Here is a 22,425-nt window from a genome sequence, read left to right as displayed (position 1 = left end):
CTCTCGTAAATACTTGGAACCAATACCATCCTGCCTAATCTATTAAATGTAAAGCGACACTCTCACTTACCAAACCGAAACTGTGCCCATTCGACCCAGTGGTAATCTCCACTCAGCTCAAGAACTCCCTCAGCAGAAATTAACACCACGAAAAACAAAATTATGTACGCTGATTCCTACTTTCTCCGTCCGAACAGGCCTTGAAAGGCCCAACGGTACTAACCGACCACTGTATCATCCAAAACCGATAGGCGTACTGAATGCAGACATGGAGGGCATGTGGTCAGCACACCACTCTCCGGGCGTTGTCAGTTTATTTGACTGGAATCCCTATTTCTAGCCAAGTAGCTCCTCAACTGGACTCACAAGAGCTGAGTGCAACCTTCTTGCCAAAAGTGCTCGGCAGACCCTAATGGTCGCCCTCCCAAGTGTTAGCTAGGCCCGACAGCGCTTAACTTCTGTGATCTAACGGGAACAGGTGTTTCGACTGCGTTAACACCGTTGGCTTGGTATCCTGAACTACATTCCAAACATCTCTACAGCGTCCCATGGAGTCAAAGGATGTGTTGCTTTTATTGAGAACAACATTCTCAGCAATCTCTTGATGATATTTTAAGACAAGTGAGAAAGAGGCCTGCACTTGGGTTTCCCCCATTTCCCTTTTCTCAGGCTCCACACTATACACCTAGCCATAGCAGAGATTTATTTTACGATATTTGACATCGCTCACACTTTAAGAAGAAGAGTCTATAGTAAATATAAAGGAAGAAGTCATCTACAGTTAATTGTCTCACTGGAATCACGATAAATCCCAACTGCAATTTGTTCCGAGAAAAGAGTATTAATAAATTTCCGTAATTTATTTTTGTTACATCAGCTAAGTAGCCTTTTATCTACAAACGTACAACAGGCTTTATGTGTAATTTTTGACATTTTTTATCTTTTATCGTCACTTTTCAATCCTCTTGCATAAAAATAGGCAAATCTCATATCTTATTTTATTTTTATTCATCTGTCACATTCCGTCGAACAATACAAGCCTAAGTTATTTGGTCATGCAACGAATCAGAACATATTTTGCTTATCAGAAAATTTATCACCAAAAGAGTTTAGCAGGTAATAAAAAGGAAAATTGTGAGAGAGTATGCGAATAAACAACATGTACTGCGAGGAGTTTCTATACTGAACAGAAGAAGTGGTCCACAAGGAAATCTTTCAACTTGCATTTGAATACTGGGGGCTCATCCCCCAATTCTTTCAGTCCTGCGGGAGTGCTACTGAAAATAAAACCTTCTGAATATTACACACCTTGCCTTACAACGCTCGAAGTGAACCGGTTTACGGTCTAGACTCCATTGAAGGACTCCATTGGAAGGAACACTTAGAAAGTCTTCTGGGGAAGGCTAACCAAAAACTGCGTTATATTGGCAGGACACTTAGAAAATGTAATAGATCTACGAAGGAGACTGCCTACACTACGCTTGTCCGTCCTGTTTTAGTGTGCTTCTGCGCGATGTGGAATCCTTACCAGATACGACTGACGAAGTACACCAAAAATGTTCAAAGAGGGGCAGCACATTTTGTATCGTGAAGTATGGGAGAGATGCCACAGAAATGATACAGGATTTGGGCTGGACATCATTAAAAGAAAGGTGTTCCTCGTAACGACGGAATCTTCTCACGAAATTCCAATAACCAACTTTCTCCTCCGAATTCGAAAATATTTTGTTAACACCTACCTACATAGCGAGAAACGATCACCACGATAAAATAAGGCCGGCATCTGTAGCCGAACGGTTCTAGGCGCTTCAGTCTGGAGTCGCGCGACCGCTACGGTCGCCGCTTCGAATCCTGCCTCGGGTATGGATGTGTGTGATGTCCTTAGGTTATACAGGTTTAAGTAGTTCTAAGTTCTAGGGGACTAATAACCTGAGATGTTACGTCCCATAGTGCTGAGAGTCATTTGAACCATTTTTGATAAAATAAGGGAAATCTGAGCTCGCACGGAAAGACATAGGTGTTCGTTCTTTCCGCTCGCTAGGAGAGACTGGAATAATAAAGAATCGTGGAGGTGGTTCGATGAACCCTCAGCCAGGCACTTAAATGTGATTTGCAGAGTATCCATTTAGATGTAGATGTAAAGTGAATGTTTCAGTGTATTCTGAATGAGTCAGTACTGTTAACAACAAATCTCTTGATGTGCATATAGGGATGGCAGATTCAGAATTCCGGGACCTCTGAACGAACTGACACCGTTAATTAGACTGCCGCCCTTTTCTGGGCTAAGAATATTCTTAGTGATTGCACAGAATTGCCCCAAAAGATCAACTTAAAATCTTTTCTTAACAGTGCACGTCTATCATTTTATTACACAAAATAAAGTGTGAAGAATGAAAATCATAAAAAAAACTGCATGTCTCTGAAATGTGTACCTATGTCCATGACAGTTAATATGCTAAATGTTAAAGCGTTTTCAGTCCCCTATTTCTGCACAATTTCTGGTATAAAGGTGGTTTCTGTTTCGTAATGGACAAAATAACAGCAGTGAGAATTTGAACGACTTTTTACATCTGATGGTGGTGGTGGTGGTGGTTAGTGTTTAACGTCCCGTCGACAACGAGATAATTAGAGACGGTTTTACATCTGAATTCAATCCACCCAAATATCGTTTCATGATGAAGGTCGCAAAGGATGACTCCTTTCCCTTCCACGATGTGGTAGTCAGAAGAGAGGTGGATGGTACTTTGCCACATACTATTTGTAGGAGGCCTACTCACACCGACTTGTATCTGCATGCTGACAGTTGTCACTATCCGGCTCAATGTGAAGGCGTACCTTGTACTTTGGTTCAAAGGGCCCTGTCATCTGTAAGTTTGTCAGCGGAGCTATCCCATGTCAAAGTCACCTTCAGTCAGAACATTAATAGTGAAAGACAGGTTAGATGTGACTTGTGCTACTGAAGAACTGTGACGTGGGTCAATGATGATAATACCGAGATGGCACCACAGTCTACTACCTATTTGCCTTACGCAGCATTTCGAACAGTATTGGTAGTATTTTGAGGAAATATGATTTCAAGTGTCTTTTTTGACTCTCATATAAGAGCGGGATGATCTTGACTTGCGTTAGGTAGGTGTTCAAATGTGTGTGAAATCTTATGGGACTAAACTGCTAAGGTCACCAGTCCCTAAGCTTACACACTATTTAACCTAAATTATCCTAAGGACAAACACACACACTCATGCCCGAGGGAGGACTCGAACCTCCGCCGGGACCAGCCGCACAGCCCATGACTCCAGCGCCTGAGACCGCTCGGCTAATCCCGCGCGGCTAGGCGGGTGTCTACAGTATTCCTTGCAGTTGTGACATGTAACATATGTATCAGACTATCAGGTCTGCTGTGGAACAACGGTGTACTGAGCATAAGCGGCACACACACTTACAACTGCCGAGCAAAATTGCCACTGCAGATCATTGTCTTGACATCGGGCATCCTGCCATTCTGGCATAAACTTCCAGCTACTGGGATAGTGATATAGTACATCTACATCTACATTTATACTCCGCAAGCCACCCAATGGTGTGTGGCGGAGGGCACTTTACGTGTCACTGTCATTATCTCCCTTTTCTGTTCCAGTCGCATATGGTTCGCGGGAAGAACGACTGTCTGAAAGCCTCCGTGCGCACTCAAATCTCTCTAATTTTGCATTCGTGATCTCCTCGGGACGTATAAGTAGGGGGAAGCAATATATTCGATACCTCATCCAGAAACGCACCCTCTCGAAACCTGGACAGCAAGCTACACCGCGGTGCTGAGCGCCTCTCTTGCACAGTCTGCCACTTGAGTTTGCTAAACATCTCCGTAACGGTATCACGCTTACCAAATAACCCTGTGACGAAACGCGCCGCTCTTCTTTGGATCTTCTCTATCTCCTCCGTCAACCCGATCTGGTACGGATCCCACACTGATGAGCAATACTCAAGTATAGGTCGAACGAGTCTTTTGCAAGCCACCTCCTTTGTCGATGGACTATATTTTCTAAGGACTCTCCCAATGAATCTCAACCTGGTACCCGCCTTACCAACTATTAATTTCAGATCATCATTCCACTTCAAATCGTTCCGCACGCATACTCCCAGATATTTTACAGAAGTAACTGCTACCAGTGTTTGTTCCGATATCATATAATCATACAATAAAGGATCCTTCTGTCTATTTATTCGCAATACATTACATTTGCCTATGTTAAGGGTCAGTTTCCACTCCCTGCACCAAGTGCCTATCCGCTGCAGATCTTCCTGCATTTCGCTACAATTTTCTAATGCTGCAACTTCTTTGTACACTACAGCACCATCGGCGAAAAACCGCATGGAACTTCCAACACCATCTACTAGGTCATTTATATATATTGTGAAAAACAATGGTCCCACAACACTCCCCTGTGGCACGCCAGAGGTTACTTTAATGTCTGTAGACGTCTCTCCATTGAGAACAATATGCTGTGTTCTGTTTGCTAAAAACTCTTCAATCCAGCCACACAGCTGGTCTGATATTCCGTAGGTTTTTACTTTGTTTATCAGGCGACAGTGCGGAACTGTATCGAACGCCTTTCGGAAGTCAAGGAAAATAGCATCTACCTGGGAGCCTGTATCTAATATTTTCTGGGTCTCTTGAACAAATAAAACGAGTTGAGTCTCACACGATCGCTGTTTCCGGAATCCATGTTGATTCCTACAAAATAGATTCTGGGTTTCAGAAAACGACATGATACTCGAGCAAAAAACATGTTCTAAAATTCTACAACAGATCGACGTCAGAGATATAGGTCTATAGTTTAGCTTATCTGCTCGACAACCCTTCTTGAAGACTGGGACTACCTGTGCTCTTTTCCAATCATTTGGAACCTTCCGTTCCTCTAGAGACTTCCGGTACACGGCTGTTAGAAGGGGCGCATGTTCTTTCGCGTACTCTGTGTAGGAAACGGTTGAATTAAATTAGCAGGTAGTCTTATAAATAGAGATGGTGGTTTCTGTTCAAATTCTGCGTGGAATCCTGCTCTCATTTGTGAAAAAAACAGAGGGACAGAGTTTATGCTATCTCACCTGTCGATTATTAATTTCACTATCGATAACTTCTGACGTCAGTCATCTTTGGTTTTTGATGGCGTTAGTGTTTACAGTGTATGTTGGTTGGTTGAGTTGGGGGAGGGAACCAAAACCGAGGTCAACGGCCACATCGGATGAGGGAAGTATGGAGAAGGAAATCGGCCGGGCCCTTTCAAAGGAACCATCCCGGAATTTGCCTGAAGCGATTTAGGGAAATTAAGCAAAAACCTCAACAAGGACGGCCGGACGCGGGTTTGAACCGTCATCGTCCAGAATATGGGACCAGTGTGACAACAGTCTGCCTGTATAAGGAAATTGTGTTCTCGTTTGTAACTTTGCTACTGTTATATCACAGTCTGCGACACAGAAAAGGAAATTGTACTTTGGCACGAGTGAGGTACGTTCAGTTTTCTCTGAGTATTAAATCATTACGGTACCAAGTGTATTTTCCTTTCATGTGCTACAAAGCAAATAAATTGAACCTCAACAAACATCTTGTTGTACGAGCTCTTAAGGACACAAGAAACGAATCGTTTGGCGCAAGACATTAATGTTCAATACCCCCATTAAATGTCTGAAACTGGCCCCTGTTGTTGCTGAGTTAACAGTGCGTATGATTTACTTTCTTTTACTGTGTTACACCGCACGTAGGCTAGCAGTTCACAGAGCTCTAAAAAAAATACATTACGAAAACGAATACACGAATTCACTGATATCAGTCATTTTCCACCGACTGAAAAAAGTATTTCAAACCAGAGGTATATACTTAGAAATATAGGTGGTGGCCATGATGTAAAGCCCATTTATCTGTTTCTTTTGTAGCAGTACATTCCTTTTGTAGAGCTGTCTGTTAGTAGTTTTTTTATCTGTGAGTAATGGCAGGCGCTAGTGGAACTTTAAGGCGTAACTGTCAAGTGGTTCATTATCCAAATGACCCTTTCAGTGCTAAAGCGACCCAATTATGGCCAACTCGGGGGGAGACCTTGTTCCCTATCTCCGCCGATTGCGACTCGTAACCTGTCCAGGTTGCGTCAGCAAGGAAAAGAGGTCTGATTTATCAGCTGTCCTTGAATGTTGCACTTGCTGTTCCGTGCACGTGGCGCCCGCGGGAAGTCCAGTGGACGTCATTCTAAGACAGGAAAAAAGTACTTCTAGCCAGTTTATTATTGCTCTTACTTTCCTGTTGCTCATCTGAACCTGTTACTCCGCAATATTTTCTTCGTCGATCTTCCAGAACCATTGCGATGTGTATACTAATTATGTTGTATATAGAGCAATCTCGACGCTGGAAAACCGTAGCAAAATGCCGGACATCTATAGATAACGGAAGCTTGGTACAGGGACTGGCATTTGACATTCGTATGCTTGCGCCATTTCCTGGAAATGGGAACAGTCTCATCCACTGAATATCTGGGAATACCCGTAAGGATCAATTTAAAGTGGAACGATAACATGCAATTAATCGCAGGAAAGGCAAATGGCAGGTTGAGGTTCTATGGAAGACGCCTCAGGAAGCTATGTCTACCCATTGAAGTTGTAGCTTACAAAACCCTCGCTCGACCTACATTTGAGTATTTATCGTCACTCTGGGATGCTTATCACTTAGGATTTACCGAGAAAATTCAGAAAATCGAAAGCAGAGTAGTGCGTTTCGCCATAGGTTCGTTTAGGAAGTGTGGAAGCGTCAGATTGCGTTGAACAGTATTGTGTGGTTTACTGCTAAAATTCGGGGGGCCTACACTCCTAGAACAGTCGAAGAATATATTGCTTCTTCTTACGTGTGCCTCGCGAAAAAGCAGGATGGCAAAAGCAGGTACGACGCGTGTTTTATAAGTAAGTGCCGTTTAAAAATTAAAAATGACGTGCTAAGGTGTCTCAATAATTTTATTTTTACATGAAAGCCTGTACCTTAATCTACGCAATGACGCCATTACAGTCTGATTCTTAATTGTTTATGTTGTGTACTGAGTGTTTAAGATGCCTTCAATAATCCTGAGTCCCGCCAACTGTGAAGTTCGGGCTGTTGTAAGATTTCTTAGTGCTAACGGCCTAAAACCGATCGATATTCATCGTGATATTTGTGCTGTTTACGGAGAAAACGTTATGAGTGATGGAATGGTAAGAAAGTGGGTGAGAGCATTTAAAGATGGCCGCAAAAATGTGCATGATGAACAACGGAGTTGGCGTCCTTCGGACGTTAATGAAAGTTTGGTGCAGAAAGTGGACAATAAGGTGAGAGAAAACAGAGGCTTTACGATTTCCTTCTTGCGGGATGACTTTCCTAATGTTTCCCGTAGTGTTTTGTATGGCATTGTGATTGAGCACTTGAATTACCGAAAATTGTGCGCACGTTGGGTACCAAAAATGTCGACGGATGTGCGCAAAACGAAAACGTTTAGACAGCGCATTTACTTTCCTTGAGCGGTACCACAACGACGGTGATGATTTCTTAAGCTAAATTGTTACGGACGATGAAACATGGGTGGTCTACCTCAGTCCATGGAAGTTGAGCAAGGGCATCGTTTTGCTGCAAGACTATGCCCGTCCGCATGTGGCGAATCAGACCAAAGATCCTATCACATCTTTTCGATGGGAAGCTCTAGATCATCCTCCGTACAGCCCCGATCTTGTGCCCAGTGACTACCCTCTGTTCCTGCACTTGAAGAAACACCTGGGCGGTCAGCGTCTTCAAGACGATGACGAAGTAAAAACAGTGGTGATGCAGTGGTTAACTAGTCAGGCGGTGGCCATGATGTAAAGGGTATTCAAAAACTGGTACAACGTTATGACAAGTGCCTCGATATTGAAGGAAATCACGTAGAAAGGTAGATTAAGGTACAGGCTTTCATGTAAAAATAATATTATTGAGATATCTAAGCACTTTTTTTTAATTTTAAAGCTGTACTTACTTAAAAAAAGAAAAAACACTCCTCATAGTTTGGAAGTTCGAGCTCACACGGAGGCCTGCAAACAATCATTCTTCCCGCTTACAATTCGTAACTGAAACAGGAAATTGGGAATTTGCAGTGGTACAGGCCACCCTCCATAAGGTGTGAGACTTGGTGTATACAGTGTTGAAATAGCTTACGGGAATGTAGCCGATAGACGCCGTCGGAAACCGCCGATATTTCGACGGGTGCTCAGTCCCGTCATTTTCAAAGCAAAACTGCAGCAAGTAAGTACTGTGAAATGAAATTTAATACCTCACTTAGCAGAGCAATTCGGGAGGATAACACATATACACACAATGTAAACACTAGAGCCACCACAAAACTAAAAATTACAAACGTCAGAAGTTATCGATACTGAAAACTAATAACCAAGGTATGAAGTAACTTCAACAATATCCCTCTTTTTGTTTGTTTGTTGTTTTTTTTTTACAAGGAAAGGATGAGGATTCCTCGCAGAATTGAAGAAAAAACCTGCATCTATATTTAGAAGGTGACTTACTAATTTAATTTCAACTGCTTCCTTAGTAACACTATCTCAATAGCTGGAAGAGCAGGCCAGAATCTGCGAGTTGTTGTATTCCACAAGATGACTGGTCCCCAGACAATGTACTGCAATTCCAGAGTTCCTCTGTTGTTATAATTGTTGGGGGTTCGGTTGTTGGCGTGGGAGACCAGACAGTGAGGTCATCGGTCTCATCGGATTATGGAAGCATGGGGAAGGAAGTCGGCCGTGCCCTTGTAAAGGAACCATCCCGGCATTTGCCTGGAGCGATTTAGGTAAATCACGGAAAACCTAAATCAGGATGGCCGGACGCGGGATTGAACCGTCGTCCTCCCGAATGCGAGTCCAGTGTGCTAGCCACTGCGCCACCTCTCCCCGTGTGTTGTAAGTGTATGTAAAGCTTATATTCAGTACACCGGCCCTTTACAGTTCTGATAGCCAGACCAACAGGCTGTGTGACATGCCACAACTGTAAGGAATACAATAGCCGCTGACCTTACGGAAACCAGTGTCATCTTTTACGGAACCTAAAAGGAGCCTAATATTAAATGGAGGTCGGAAATCACGTTTCGTATCTTATTTTCGAAAAAACTACCAAATTTGTTGGAAATGCTTCCTGAGTAAGGCAAAAGTGTCGTACACTTTGGTGCCAACTCCGTATTATCATCCCTCACTCTGATCACCGTTAATCTTCGTTGATCCATTATGGTTCGTGGGACGACGGTTTGCATGAACTTCTTGATGCAATAATTTACCAACAGCCGTGTGATCTGTAGAAGTTTATTTTATTTCGTGAACTTCTATGTGCTAGCAGTTTTGGCATTACATTGATGCCATCTTCAAGCCTCAATCGTCATAGTCGTAAAATCGCTATACACGGAAGGTGTCACCTGGCCACGAAGAGCCATGAAATGAATGAGTTCATGAAATAAGTTCGTGGCTTGTGGAAAATAATTTATGTTAAATCACAGTAGGACTCAGTTTTTACAGTTTCTAACTCACAATTTAACAAGAACCGATATTTTGATCAGACAGAATGGGCATATTATAAGCGAGACGGAATAGTTTTTGGTCCATCGATGCACTACATATCTTGCTTTACTTGAAAGAGGAAACATCGCGAGTCTCTGGGATACACTACGCGTCTCCTATTATGTGCAGTTCAGTTTCAGGGTTGTTTGAGCCCTTGAAGACGCAGCTTTATTTGCCATTATGACTAATGGCCGTTTGCGAGGTACGCGACATTTGTAATCTGGAGTGTTCCTGAAGCCTGACGATGGCCTATTCTTCCGTGACATGGTGGCAAGCATTTGAGATGACGCGTGTTGAGGAATAGCAATCATTTGTGATATATTTTAACATTATACACAGTTTCTGTTTCTACTAGCCTGTAAATTTATGCATTAACGTCTGTGAAAACTACAGCACCAGTGTTACTGAACTGACTTCCAAAGTTTCTTTAGTGGCAGTCCACAAAGGATTCGGGCCGTATAAACGCGCAAGGTGGAAATGTGAAATGATCATGTACTGTAAACAGCGCCTCTAAACGTTGCAGAACCCGAGATATTTTTCTTGAGGAATGTCCATTTACGTGATTTTTGTAAACTATCCTAAAAATCATCAATAATCGATGTGGAAGAATAGCAACGACTAAGTTATTTGCCAATCATATCCTAGATATCTCGTTTTATCCGTTGCTGTCAGTGTTACTTTTGTAAAATAAAGATAACCACCTTCAGTCACAGTCGGGATTTTATTTTAAAGCACGATGCAATTCGAGCCCTGGGAGCTCATCCTCAGGTACTTGAACAGTCTACATCAATTTTCTTTCCAAATTTAGATTAATTATGGTCCCGGTAAGATAACATTGGTATATTAGAACATGGGACACTGTGAATATAAGATTATAAAATTATGAAACATCGAAAAATAACGTACTGTTTTCAGCAAGGTATACATGTTTTGGAAGTACAGCATAAGAAAATATATTTATGTACATGTATATACGCTTTCCATTATTCAGGACAATTATTAACAAAACTTAGAACAACTCAAAGTTAAACATGCAGTATTTCTACAAACATACAAATTTTATTATTTCATAGAATATACGAAAGATGTTATATTATTAATTATACATAGATATCATTTATAAGACTAATATTTGTGAATATGTAAAATGTAACTGTATGTTAGCACTGCTAAATATTTTATTTATTTAGGAAAGATAAAATTTTAAAATAACTGGAAAAACTGTGGCTGCTAGGTATGTTTGATCGTCGACGTCTCAGATGACTTGCATATCACAGGAGTAGTGTTTCCATTTGTTTCCCTACGAAGACTAGAAATTATTCTTACAAGTACCTGAGTACTTACGGTTGAAATATTGCAACTGAAACTGATTGAAGAAAAGTTAGTACTTCGTATTCTAAACTTATATGATGTAACAGCTGATTTTCACATTGCTCTCAAAACATGAGTCGATATACTGGGAGGTTATAACTAAACTTTTCCTATTTAAGACGTTATAACACGGAAACTAAATACCGTTTGAGGACCAAACTTGGTAGCATTAACGTTAAGGACATGGAAAAGAAAAATAACGCAGAATCACTTCAGCTGAAACACTTTTAATGTGCTGCTACGGTACATCATACCATTACATGCCGGTACCCTTACTGCTACAAAAGGGGCTCAATATGGCACCCATATGTTAACAGAAGAATATGAAAGCGCAAGATTGCATTCTGCACAGCAGAACGATGCCTGTTCGTAAGTATACTGGGTCCCTCTCTTGATATGCTGCCCTTCAGGAAGCCCCAAAACCAGAAATCATAGGGAGTGAGATCAGGTGTCGTGCCACCCAAGAATTTCGAAACGATCGGCTGATAATTCGATAGTTTCCAAATGTGTTTCGGAGAAGCAGATGAACTTCACGAGCGATGTACCGTGGGGGGCTCATCTTGCAAACAAACTGCTTCCTATAGGTTGGGTAAAAAATACCCTGCGAAGCATATTGCAGTAACGCTGGCCAGACGTAATGAACGTATTTGGTCCTTGAGCGACAACCTGTTCAAAAAAGAGTGGGCCAGTGATTAACGTAGCCGTGAAGCCACTCCATACGATGACACGTTCACCATGCAGAGGAACTTCATGCATAGTGACTGGAGGTGAAATTCCCCACACTCGGCAGTTCTGTTTGTTCACCTCATCCTTCGTCCGCCCAGATTGTTGAGTGGTCAGCGTGACGGATTACCGTCCTACGGGCCCGGGTTCAAAAATGGTTCAAATGGCTCTAAGCAGTATGGCACTTAACATCTGAGATCATCAGTCCACTAGAACTTAGAACTACTTAAACCTAATATAAGGACATCACACACATCCATGCCCGAGGCAGGATTCGAACCTGCTACCGTAGCAGTCGAGCGGTTCCAGACTGAAGCGCCTAGAACCGCTCGGTCACACCGGCCGGCGGCCCGGTTTCGATTCCCGGCTAGGTCGGGGATTTTCTCCGCTCTGGGACTGGGTGTTGTGCTGTCTTCATCACCTTTTCACCCCCATCTGGGGCGCCTCCCGGCCAAAGGCGCCAAACGCTCATTTCCATTACCTCACCCTTCAGTGAACAAAGAGCTTCCTTCGTCTGTCCACAGGATAGTCCAGTACGAGCCCTCTTCAATCCATGCGAGAAAGTGGAAAGTCAACATATCGTTGTGCGTCCTGCGGTGCAAGCTGCTGTACGATATCGATCTTGTACGGATACCATTTGAGAATAGTCTGAAGCTCCTTCCGTACAGTGGAACACGGGATGTTCAGCTATCGTGATGTAGCACGCGCACTGCCTGACGGTCTGGAGTTATGAGCAGCATTGTCTGCCATAGCAACAGTGATTTTATCAACCACCTGTGGTGCAGCCGGTAGTCGGCCTCTTGCCGGAGCGACGTCCTGTTCTCCTGTGTTGATTCGAGCTTTGTCATCTTGCGCAGCACAGCAGGTGGAGACAAAGGACCCTCTCCTTATCTTTTCAGCTGGCGATATTCTCGAAGTGCAGCTGCATCATTATTGTTGTTTTGATAATAGAGCTTCATCAACAATGTTCCTTTTGTCCAAGCTCACGTTGACACGTCAGCAAGTGCACTGTTCCTGTTCAGGTGGGTGAGGCTGTGAATCACGATGATTTATCACGGTACCTGGTGGCGATAGTTGGATTTGGGTGGCGACGCTGTGACGCGTGGAAATCATGCACCCCATATTCTGTACATTAATGCTACGAAGTTTGGTGCTCGTACGGTAATTAGTTTCCGTGTTATATCATGTTAAATAGTGAAAGTTTAATTATAACCACCAGGTAACTTGTTTATCCACTATCGTCCCAAACCAGAACACCGCGGCAGTCCAAAAATTTTCGATACTGCGTCAATGAAAAATGGAGGGGAAATTAAGATGGGGATTTTAATGGTTTAGTGTTCTATATAGCCTCACCTAAACTGATTACAATGCACAAGTCGTTTATTAAACCATATAAAACTATCATAAACATCATTCTTTGGGATGCTCAGCTCACGTTTCACATGGGCTCGAATGACATCAACGTCGTCAAAGCGTTGACCCTTCATGTCAGTTACTGTACTTTCTCATTTTCCGTAGTTTGTGCTGGTAATACGAGGTCTCCTCACTCTTCATGATGTCTCCCAGGGACAAACCTGTCCGCATTTCGTTTTCAGTCATGTCGTGGTCCGTGCCTAAGAGTCGTCGTTGTGCTGTACAAACCTTGCACACCGTTTCCTATCCTTCAAAAGATTCTAATGAGTATCTTGGACACTTGATTTAGAGACGTTCCTCCATTGCAGTTTGTGACCCAAAAACACACTGCGCCAGCAATCCACTACTTAACACAACCTGTTCACAGCTGACTGATCGAATGCACATCTATTGCTGAGAGCTGTTAGTTCCAGCTATCACCCTTAGTTAATGCGTTGACGTCGCTTAAACGCAAGGAATTAAATCAGTCTCCGAACTTTTTGGATGCCTGACATGCACTGAGTTTGGCAAGCTGTTCCAACGTGCAGGCTTCCAGATCACAGTCGCTGTGCCAGCACCTGACTTCTACACTGCCATCACCGTATAGCAGGCCGACGTAGGACTCGTCCGAAAACACTACGTTTTGCCACTTCACAAGACAGCAGCGGCAATACTGAAACGTTCGTGATTTCTCCACAGTGGAAACCGACGCAACGGGACGTGTTCCACCAGACCTGCCAGCGGCAGATCCTAGCTGTGGACGATAGTCAGGTCTACGTGTCAAAGTGCTTCTAATTGACAACATTATTGAAACCATTTGGCTCCTAACGGCCATAAGTACAATATGTCAGTGATCCTGTCGAGTAGTTAAATAGCATGATCCACTAATTGTTCAGTACCATGTACTGAGGCATTCTGGACTTCTATTCCCCAGTTGGGGCATCCAGATTTAGATTTAGATGTACTTTCCGTATATACTTTAATGCGAATACTGGGATACTTCCTTTGGCGTTAGTACAGTTACTTTCCTTCCCCAGTCAGAGATCGAGCTCCATCTCAGACGACCTCATCATCGATTGGACTTAAGCACCAATTTTCCTTTCTTGACTATGTTTGTCCCTCTTCTAAAAAATACATGCATCACTGTTTCAGCAACGTGCCTTGTACAAGCCATCACAATATGACACTCTGTTCCACTAACCCATTTATTCCGCTCTGTTTGAACCGTCACATCTGCTGATATTGTACCCTTTGCATTCAGAACTATGTTTGTTTTCTGCCATTTAGTCGACGTCCAGTTGGTAGATACCCCAATCAACAACTCTTATGAATATACAAGGACTTTCTGGAAGCCAGCCGGGGTGGCCGAGCGGTTCTAGGCGCTACAGTCTGGAACCACGTGACTGCTAAGGTCGCAGGTTCGAATCCTGCCTCGGGCATGGATGTGTGTGATGTCCTTAGGTTAGTCAGGTCTAGGTAGTTCTAAGTTCTAGGGGACTGATTACCTCAGAAGTTAAGTCCCTTAGTGCTCAGAGCATCCTCCGTACAGCCCCGATCTTGTGCCCAGTGACTACCCTCTGTTCCTGCACTTGAAGAAACACCTGGGCGGTCAGCGTCTTCAAGACGATGACGAAGTAAAAACAGTGGTGATGCAGTGGTTAACTAGTCAGGCGGTGGCCATGATGTAAAGGGTATTCAAAAACTGGTACAACGTTATGACAAGTGCCTCGATATTGACGGAAATCACGTAGAAAGGTAGATTAAGGTACAGGCTTTCATGTAAAAATAATATTATTGAGATATCTAAGCACTTTTTTTTAAATTTTAAAGCTGTACTTACTTTAAAAAAAAGAAAAAACACTCCTCGTAGTTTGGAAGTTCGAGCTCACACGGAGGGCTGCAAACAATCATTCTTCCCGCTTACAACTCGTAACTGAAACAGGAAATTGGGAATTTGTAGTGGTACAGGCCACCCTCCATAAGGTGTGAGACTTGGTGTATACAGTGTTGAAATAGCTTACGGGAATGTAGCCGGTAGACGCCGTCGGAAACCGCCGATATTTCGACGGGTGCTCAGTCCCATCATTTTCAAAGCAAAACTGCAGCAAGTAAGTACTGTGAAATGAAATTTAATACCTCACTTAGCAGAGCAATTCGGGAGGATAATACGTATACACACAATGTAAACACTAGAGCCACCACAAAACTAAAAATTACAAACGTCAGAAGTTATCGATACTGAAAACTAATAACCAAGGTATGAAGTAACTTCAACAATATCCCTCTTTTTGTTTGTTTGTTGTTGGTTTTTTTTTTTTTTTTTTTTTTTACAGGTTCGAATCCTGCCTCGGGCATGGATGTGTGTGATGTCCTTAGGTTAGTCAGGTCTAGGTAGTTCTAAGTTCTAGGGGACTGATTACCTCAGAAGTTAAGTCCCTTAGTGCTCAGAGCCATTTTTGAGCTTTCTGGAATGTAACTTCCACCCTAACGTAAAATGGAAACCACTGTGAAAATCCGATGAAGCTTTGCAGAGTTGTGTTGGGCAGTGTCTCTAGTACGCCCGTCGATCGCGTCACGTCGCTCTTTTCAGTTATGAGTGCACACAAATGACCATGCAAAGATGTCTAGGAAGTAGCGCCTGCCGCCAGGTATGAGGGCCTGGTCAGAGATTTCGCCTGATATCATGCAGCACGAATGACACAACTGTCATGCCGTTCCTTCTTCATGACAACTTTCGGCCACACTGTGCAGCTGCAGTAAAGTTGCTCTTGCAACGTCTTAAGTAGGAAGTGTTTGATCACTCACAAATAGGCTGTAATTGGAAGGCCCCTAGTTTCATCTCTGCTCACATGAAGCGCTGGCTTTGAAGGCAATATTTTGGTATAGTCAACAAGCTGTAGACCAGCGTAGAGTATTGGCGGAAAGGGCAGGCGGTTGCCTTCTATGGCGAGGGGATTGGAAGGTTGGTGCAACGGTACGACAGGTGTCTAAGTCGGAGTGCCGTCTATGAAGTGAAGTGGCTGGAAGGTGTTGCTAACTGTTGTAAATAAAACCTTTTTTATTTTCTCAGTGGCTTCCATTTTGCGAACGATCGGAACTTTCTTTTCCAGTAGTCTTTGTATAACCGTTATCAACGTCGTTTTACCAGGACCAGGGACTCGTTTGATCTCTAAGTGATATTGTTGGCAAATGTGACAGCACCTGAGAAGCAGTTTGAAGTGGTTCAAAGGGCTCTGAGCACTATGGGACTTAACATCTGAGGTCATCAGTCCCCTAGACCTTAGAACTACTTAAACCTACGTAACCGAACACATCCATGTCCGAGGCAGGATTCGAATCTGCGAACGTAGCGGTCGCGCGGTTCCAGACTGAAGCGTCTAGAACCGCTCGGCCACACCGTCCGGCTGAAGCAGTTCTGACTTTTCATGTACTAAAGGAAGTAAGACTTGAGAGAAGATCAAGATTCGTTCGTAGGATTTGTCGACCTGGAAATTGTCAAACGGTACAAGACATTCATAATTTGAGAGAATGGAAGTAAACTATATTATGGAATATACAGTATGCACAAGAACCAAAAGGGTACATTAAGACTGGAAGACCAAGATTGAAGAGCTCGGATTATAAAGAATGTAAGACAATGATGTAGTCTTTCGTCCCTACTCTTCAAACTACATCGAAGTAGCAATGACGGAAAAATTTGAGTGCATTTAGAATTCAGGGTGAGAGAATATGAATGATAAGATTGGCTGATGACGTTACTGTACTCTATGAAACTAAGGAAGAATTTCAGGACGTATTGAACGGAATGAATAGTTTAATAAGTACAGAATACAGTCAGAGTAAATCGAAGACAGACGAATGTAATGAGGAGTAACAGATATGAGGTCAAAACCGCGGACCATTTCTGGTAGACTAGGTTAATGTGTTTTGCTGACTTGGAAGCAGAACAACACACTACGGACGAAGCACATAGGACATAAAAAGCTAATTAGACCAGGCAAAAGGGACATTCCTGAGAATAATAAGTCTGCTAGCACCAGACAAAGGTCTAAATTTGACAAAGAAATTTCTGAGAATGTACATTTGGAGAATAGCATTGTACGGTAGTAAATGATAGACTGTGGCAACAATGGAACAGAAGAAAATCGAAGCATTTGAGATGTGATAGTGTAGAAGGGTGTTGAAAATTTGATGAACAGATTAGTTAAGGAATGAGGAAGTTCTTCCAGAATCGGCGAAAAAAGAAACACATGGAGAACACTGACAAGAAGAAGGTACAGGAAGGTAGGGCATTTCTTAATACATTTGGTACTACAGGGAGCTGTAGAGGGTAAAAACGCTACAGGAAGACAAAGACTGGAATACTTCCAACAAATAATTGAGGACGTAGAGTACAAGTACTGGAGAGGAATTCGAGGAGAAAACATCAAACCAGCCACTACGTTGAGGACTCAAAATATAAATAAATAAACTACGCCAATTTTATGAATGATTCTGGGCAGTATAATAAAAATCTGAGTCCCTCACAAATTCCAGGTGCTATTAGTATGCGGATCATGTTTATAATATGTTAAATACACCTGGTCAGAAGTGCTAAGAAATATGTAAAATAAATCATTACAAAAATAAAAAAGTTAAATAAAATATTGTTATTATGTATATCAAATGATTGTGTTTGGTTAGGAGAGTACGAAACTGAAATCTGATTTTGTCAAGGCAATGTATTTTAAAAATTATTGATGGATTTTTATAAATCTTTCAGTTAGTTAACATTATCGAAACATCCTCTTCTAGGGGAAACTATGTAATTGAACCTATAGTTTCGAAGTCCAGCTCTGGATGAGATAATTCAGTTGCTTCTAACTGATTTTTCAGAAGGTGTCAAAATATAAGTTCAGCTCTTATGTCAGGGTTCATGGAATTAGCTCATGAAAGGTAGGCCCCACAATACAAATAATGTCACAGGTAATGGCAAGTGGTTCTGACTTTCAGTAGAATGGTAATGTTAGACAAATTCTAAAAACGAAACCAAAAACAGAAACTTGAATCACGCAATGAACACCATGTTAGGCGCTCCTGTTTGTGATGCAGCATCAAGGGTAACCGCAGCCATGGTCTCCGAGCTGATAGTGCATGCTGCTGCAAACGCCGTCGAACTGTGCGTGCAGATGGTTGTTGTCTTGCAAACGTCCCCATCTGTTGACTCAGGGATCGAGACGTGGCTGCACGATCCGTTACAGCCATGCGGATAAGATGCCTGTCATCTCGACTACTAATGATACGAGGCCGTTGGGATCCAGCACAGCGTTCCGTATTACCCTCCTCAAACCACTGATTCCATATTTTGCGTATAGTCATTGGATCTCGACTAACGCGAGCAGCAATGTCGCAATACGATAAACCGCTTTCGCGGTAGGCTACAATCCGACCTTTATCAAAGTCGAAAACGTGATGGTACGCATTTCTCCTCCTTACACGAGGCATCACAACACTGTTTCACCAGGCAACGCCGGTCAACTGCTGTTCGTGTATGAGAAATCGGTTGGAAACTATATTCATGTCACCACGTTGTAGGTGTCGCACCGGCGACAACCTTGTGTTAATGCTCTGAAAAGCTAATCATTTGCATTTCACAGCATCTTCTTCGTGTCTATTAAATTTCGTGTCTTTAGCATGTCGTCTTCGTGGTGTAGCAATTTTAGTGGCCAGTAGTGTATATTTCGCTAGTGACATTGCAAAGAAAAATTAAACCATTCACCAAACAAAGCAATTCACTTTCCACACAGATAAACGACTTACTGACTGCTATCAATGTTCTGACCCCCGCAATATGGCGGCTAAGTTAATGCTGGAGTGCCGCAACTCTTGTGTTAGCCACAGGAGCGATCACCGACAAACTGGTAAAATATGGTGTAGCTTTAAGTATTAACAAATAATTTTAAATTAAATGATATTTATTGGTATAGATAGTAAGCTATTTGCACTCTTATTCTCTTGTTAAAATGTATTTGAAATACATTGCAAACTGTATTGCTACATAATTATAAAAAAAGATTAAATCTGTTGGACTAATATATTCGCTGATTTCTGCTGTTATTTTATCCAGTGTAATATGATACTCCATGGGGGAGGGCTATAGCCCCCATAGTCGCCTCCCCCATTGCCACCGTCCCTGGTCAGCTACTCTACGAAATTTAAACTCGTTGATACGAGTTATCCAGCGCATTGTGTGGTCGTGGACTAAATTTGACGGATCGGTGCTGCCACCTGTTGCAGGCGACGGCAGTTGTGTACGTGGCGCTGCTGTTGATGGTGGGACGCTGCACAGCTGTCGATCCTGAGGCGGCGGATGACGCCATGGAGGACCCAGGGGCCGCGCTGGGGGCGCCGGGGGAGGAGCTGGTCAAGGAGAGTCGGCTGGGGGCGAAGGCCTCCCCGCGCAGCCGCTTCCCCGCCGCCATGATCGGCTACAACCGCTACTACCCGGAGTACAGCCCCGATTACTACTACCCTCCGGGCTACCCGAGATATTACCCTTCCTATCCCAACAATTACTATCCCAACTACCCCACAGTTAACTACCCTCCTGTGAACTATCCCACGAGTAACTATTACCCGACGGGCTACCCTCCCTACTATCCCTATGACTATGTACCCTACAGTGGAGGCGTCAACGAATATTCTGCTAGACACGAAAGGGCCTGAGTTGTTGCAGTGTTTGACAATAAAATTTTATTACCATAGTTTTGCTAATTAGGTCCACTTCCAAAGTATTTCCACCAAATGAAATAATATTATTTTCTTATTCGCTCGTTTGTTTATTATTAACTCATATCTTTCCAAGGCACTGTTGCCGCATCTTAGTGACTACTTGTAGCACATACTAATTAGTCTAATTTATTGTTTACTACATTTTACTACTTTTTGCAAAGATTATTCTCCCTACCACGGTGACTGCATTCCGATCCTGTGGTGAAGGGTTATTACCTGTCTTTTGAAGTTCAAACATGACATTCTGTAATACATCAGCATCGTGCTCTAGATTCCTTAATCATCCCCGTCATGTTATCGTGCAATCATCATGTCGCACATATTACTCAATTTTTCCCAAAATTTCTTCTATTCTGATAGGTTGCTCAACACCTATATGAATAAGTGACCAGCTCATTAGTGAGTCTGGCTGATCAGTGAATCAGTTTCGAGATACGCAAATGTTCCAGTAGCATTCATACTGGACATTTCACATTCTTTCGTCATGGGATTATGTTTTGGGAATACTTTCTCCTTAACTAAAAGGCCCCTTAAGTCGAATCATAGTTCATAATATAAGCACGCTGAAAATACCCTAACGGAACGCATATTTAACATAGTCATTCGAGCAGAGGAGAGAAATATTCTTCAGAATGTGGGTATATTGTTTTCCACTTGATAAAAAGATATTATTTATGTGTTTGAGATCTCATTCATTGTTCATATCTGTGACTCCTCTACAAAAAAAAAAAAAAAAAAAAGTAACAGTTTGCTAAAATCAAGTCGTCTTGTACAATGAAGACTAATTACATTTCTTGTTACCTTTCGATCGCTACCAGAATGTCAGTATGAAATTGTCTAATTTGCGGTAGAGCTGAGCTTTTTAAAGAAAGCGTAATTTTTCACATATCACCGGAAACTGTATCTGTAAGCCGTCAAGTTGCAACAATAGACAGCTACTTCCTCTATAAGAATTTTACATTTGGATAATACATGACGTTTTCTTGAATAACTCTGTAACAAATTATGTATCACACCAAGCTAAAATACTTTTACCGCTTTGTAGATATAAACTGCACAAACTATGTGAACCTTTTTTGTATTTTAAAAAATAAAGAGTAATTTTTAAGTAGTCGCTGAAAAGGATGTGGTTAATTTTCGAGTGTGTAGAAGCTATAGTCTTAGTAATGCATTTCTCATCGGTAACTCTTGTTTTGCCACAAGAATTACCTGACAGTCATGATATCACCTCGTTATACACCTTCGCAGCGGTGTTTAAGGGGTTTAAATTCTTTTTTTTTCTTTTTATATCTCTTCGCCATTGACGGAATATTCGTGAAAGACTTCTGTGTCAAGCAGCATAGATAAACCGAGGAAACACACACACAGACACACACACACACACACACACACACACACACACAAACGCACGCATCACGCGCGCGTGCGCACACACACACACACACACACACACACACACACACACACACACACACACACACACACACACACAATGCACGCACGCACACATACACACGCACGCATGCACGCACACATATGCACGCACACATATGCACTCAGGCACGCACACATACGCACGCACTCACGCAAACATACGCACGCACGCACACATACGCACGCACGCACACATACGCACGCACGCACACATACGCACGCACGCACACATAGGCACGCACGCACGCACGCACACATTCATACGCACGCACGCACACATTCATACACACGCACACATTCATACACACGCACACATACATAATTACAGGATGAACCTTAATAAAACCGACAAACTGCAGTGACGGATTCATGACTGGAAATGGAGGCACAAAGGTCCTATAAACATGTGTCCAGCAGTGCATCGTTGCCACGGCAGGCGGCGCTGACGACGACAGCTCCTCTGACCGCGCGCCATGTGTTCCTTGTGTGTTGCAGGCTGTGTGACTGACACAGCATACAGTGAGCAGCAGTATGGTTCGATATTCATGTCTGGGACGAGCAAAGATAGTGTTTGTGTGCGGGCAAACAGATGAAAACGGTCGATAGGCAGCAAGGCCATACCAAAACAAATGCCCTCACTGACACCAACCACATCACACAACATTTCAATCCTTTCTGGGCGTTTGTGTGATTCATGGGTCCTTTCAGACAGACGAAATTACAGGGAGGTGGCGGATTGTGCTTACCTCAGATTTGGAGGACTGGTTTCTACAGAATATTGAGACAAACTCTAGTACAAGCTCCAGGCAAGTGGCCCACCAACATGGGGTGAACGAAAGTAGGATTATGTGTATCCGGCATGACAACCATTTGAAACTTTCCCTTTGAATGTAAAGAAAGACTGTGCTGGTATACTTCTACGTTATTTTACACAGAAACAGCTGAGCAAAACTGAACGTGCTCAGAAAGTTTTCTCTTTACTTATTCTGATCATTTCTAAACTGGCACATAATATTTTAGCGCAATGCAATCTGACTTAATAATCCCTATAAAAGAATAGCCCTGACTATCAATAACCTATACCCTTCATGAATCACTTACGTCACAAAAATCTTCGTTACTCGAACTACTGCAATACAGCAC

At 42.7% G+C, this 22,425-nt stretch overlaps 1 protein-coding gene across 1 annotated transcript in view; it reads left to right on the top strand.

Annotated features, from left to right (window-relative positions):
• LOC126268090 (adhesive plaque matrix protein-like) overlaps positions 1-20,959 on the top strand; it is a 33,750-nt gene extending 12,791 nt beyond the window's left edge. Inside the window, exon 2 of the mRNA XM_049973595.1 lies at positions 19,354-20,959. Within this exon, the coding sequence (XP_049829552.1) occupies positions 19,354-19,782 (429 nt within the window). The 3' untranslated portion in view covers positions 19,783-20,959. The remainder of the gene's footprint in view (positions 1-19,353) is intronic.
• Positions 20,960-22,425: the final 1,466 nt, after the last annotated feature.

Source organism: Schistocerca gregaria, chromosome 4, assembly GCF_023897955.1.
Source record: "Schistocerca gregaria isolate iqSchGreg1 chromosome 4, iqSchGreg1.2, whole genome shotgun sequence".
Lineage (NCBI taxonomy): Eukaryota > Metazoa > Arthropoda > Insecta > Orthoptera > Acrididae > Schistocerca > Schistocerca gregaria.
This window is presented reverse-complemented; position numbering and strand designations above follow the sequence as displayed.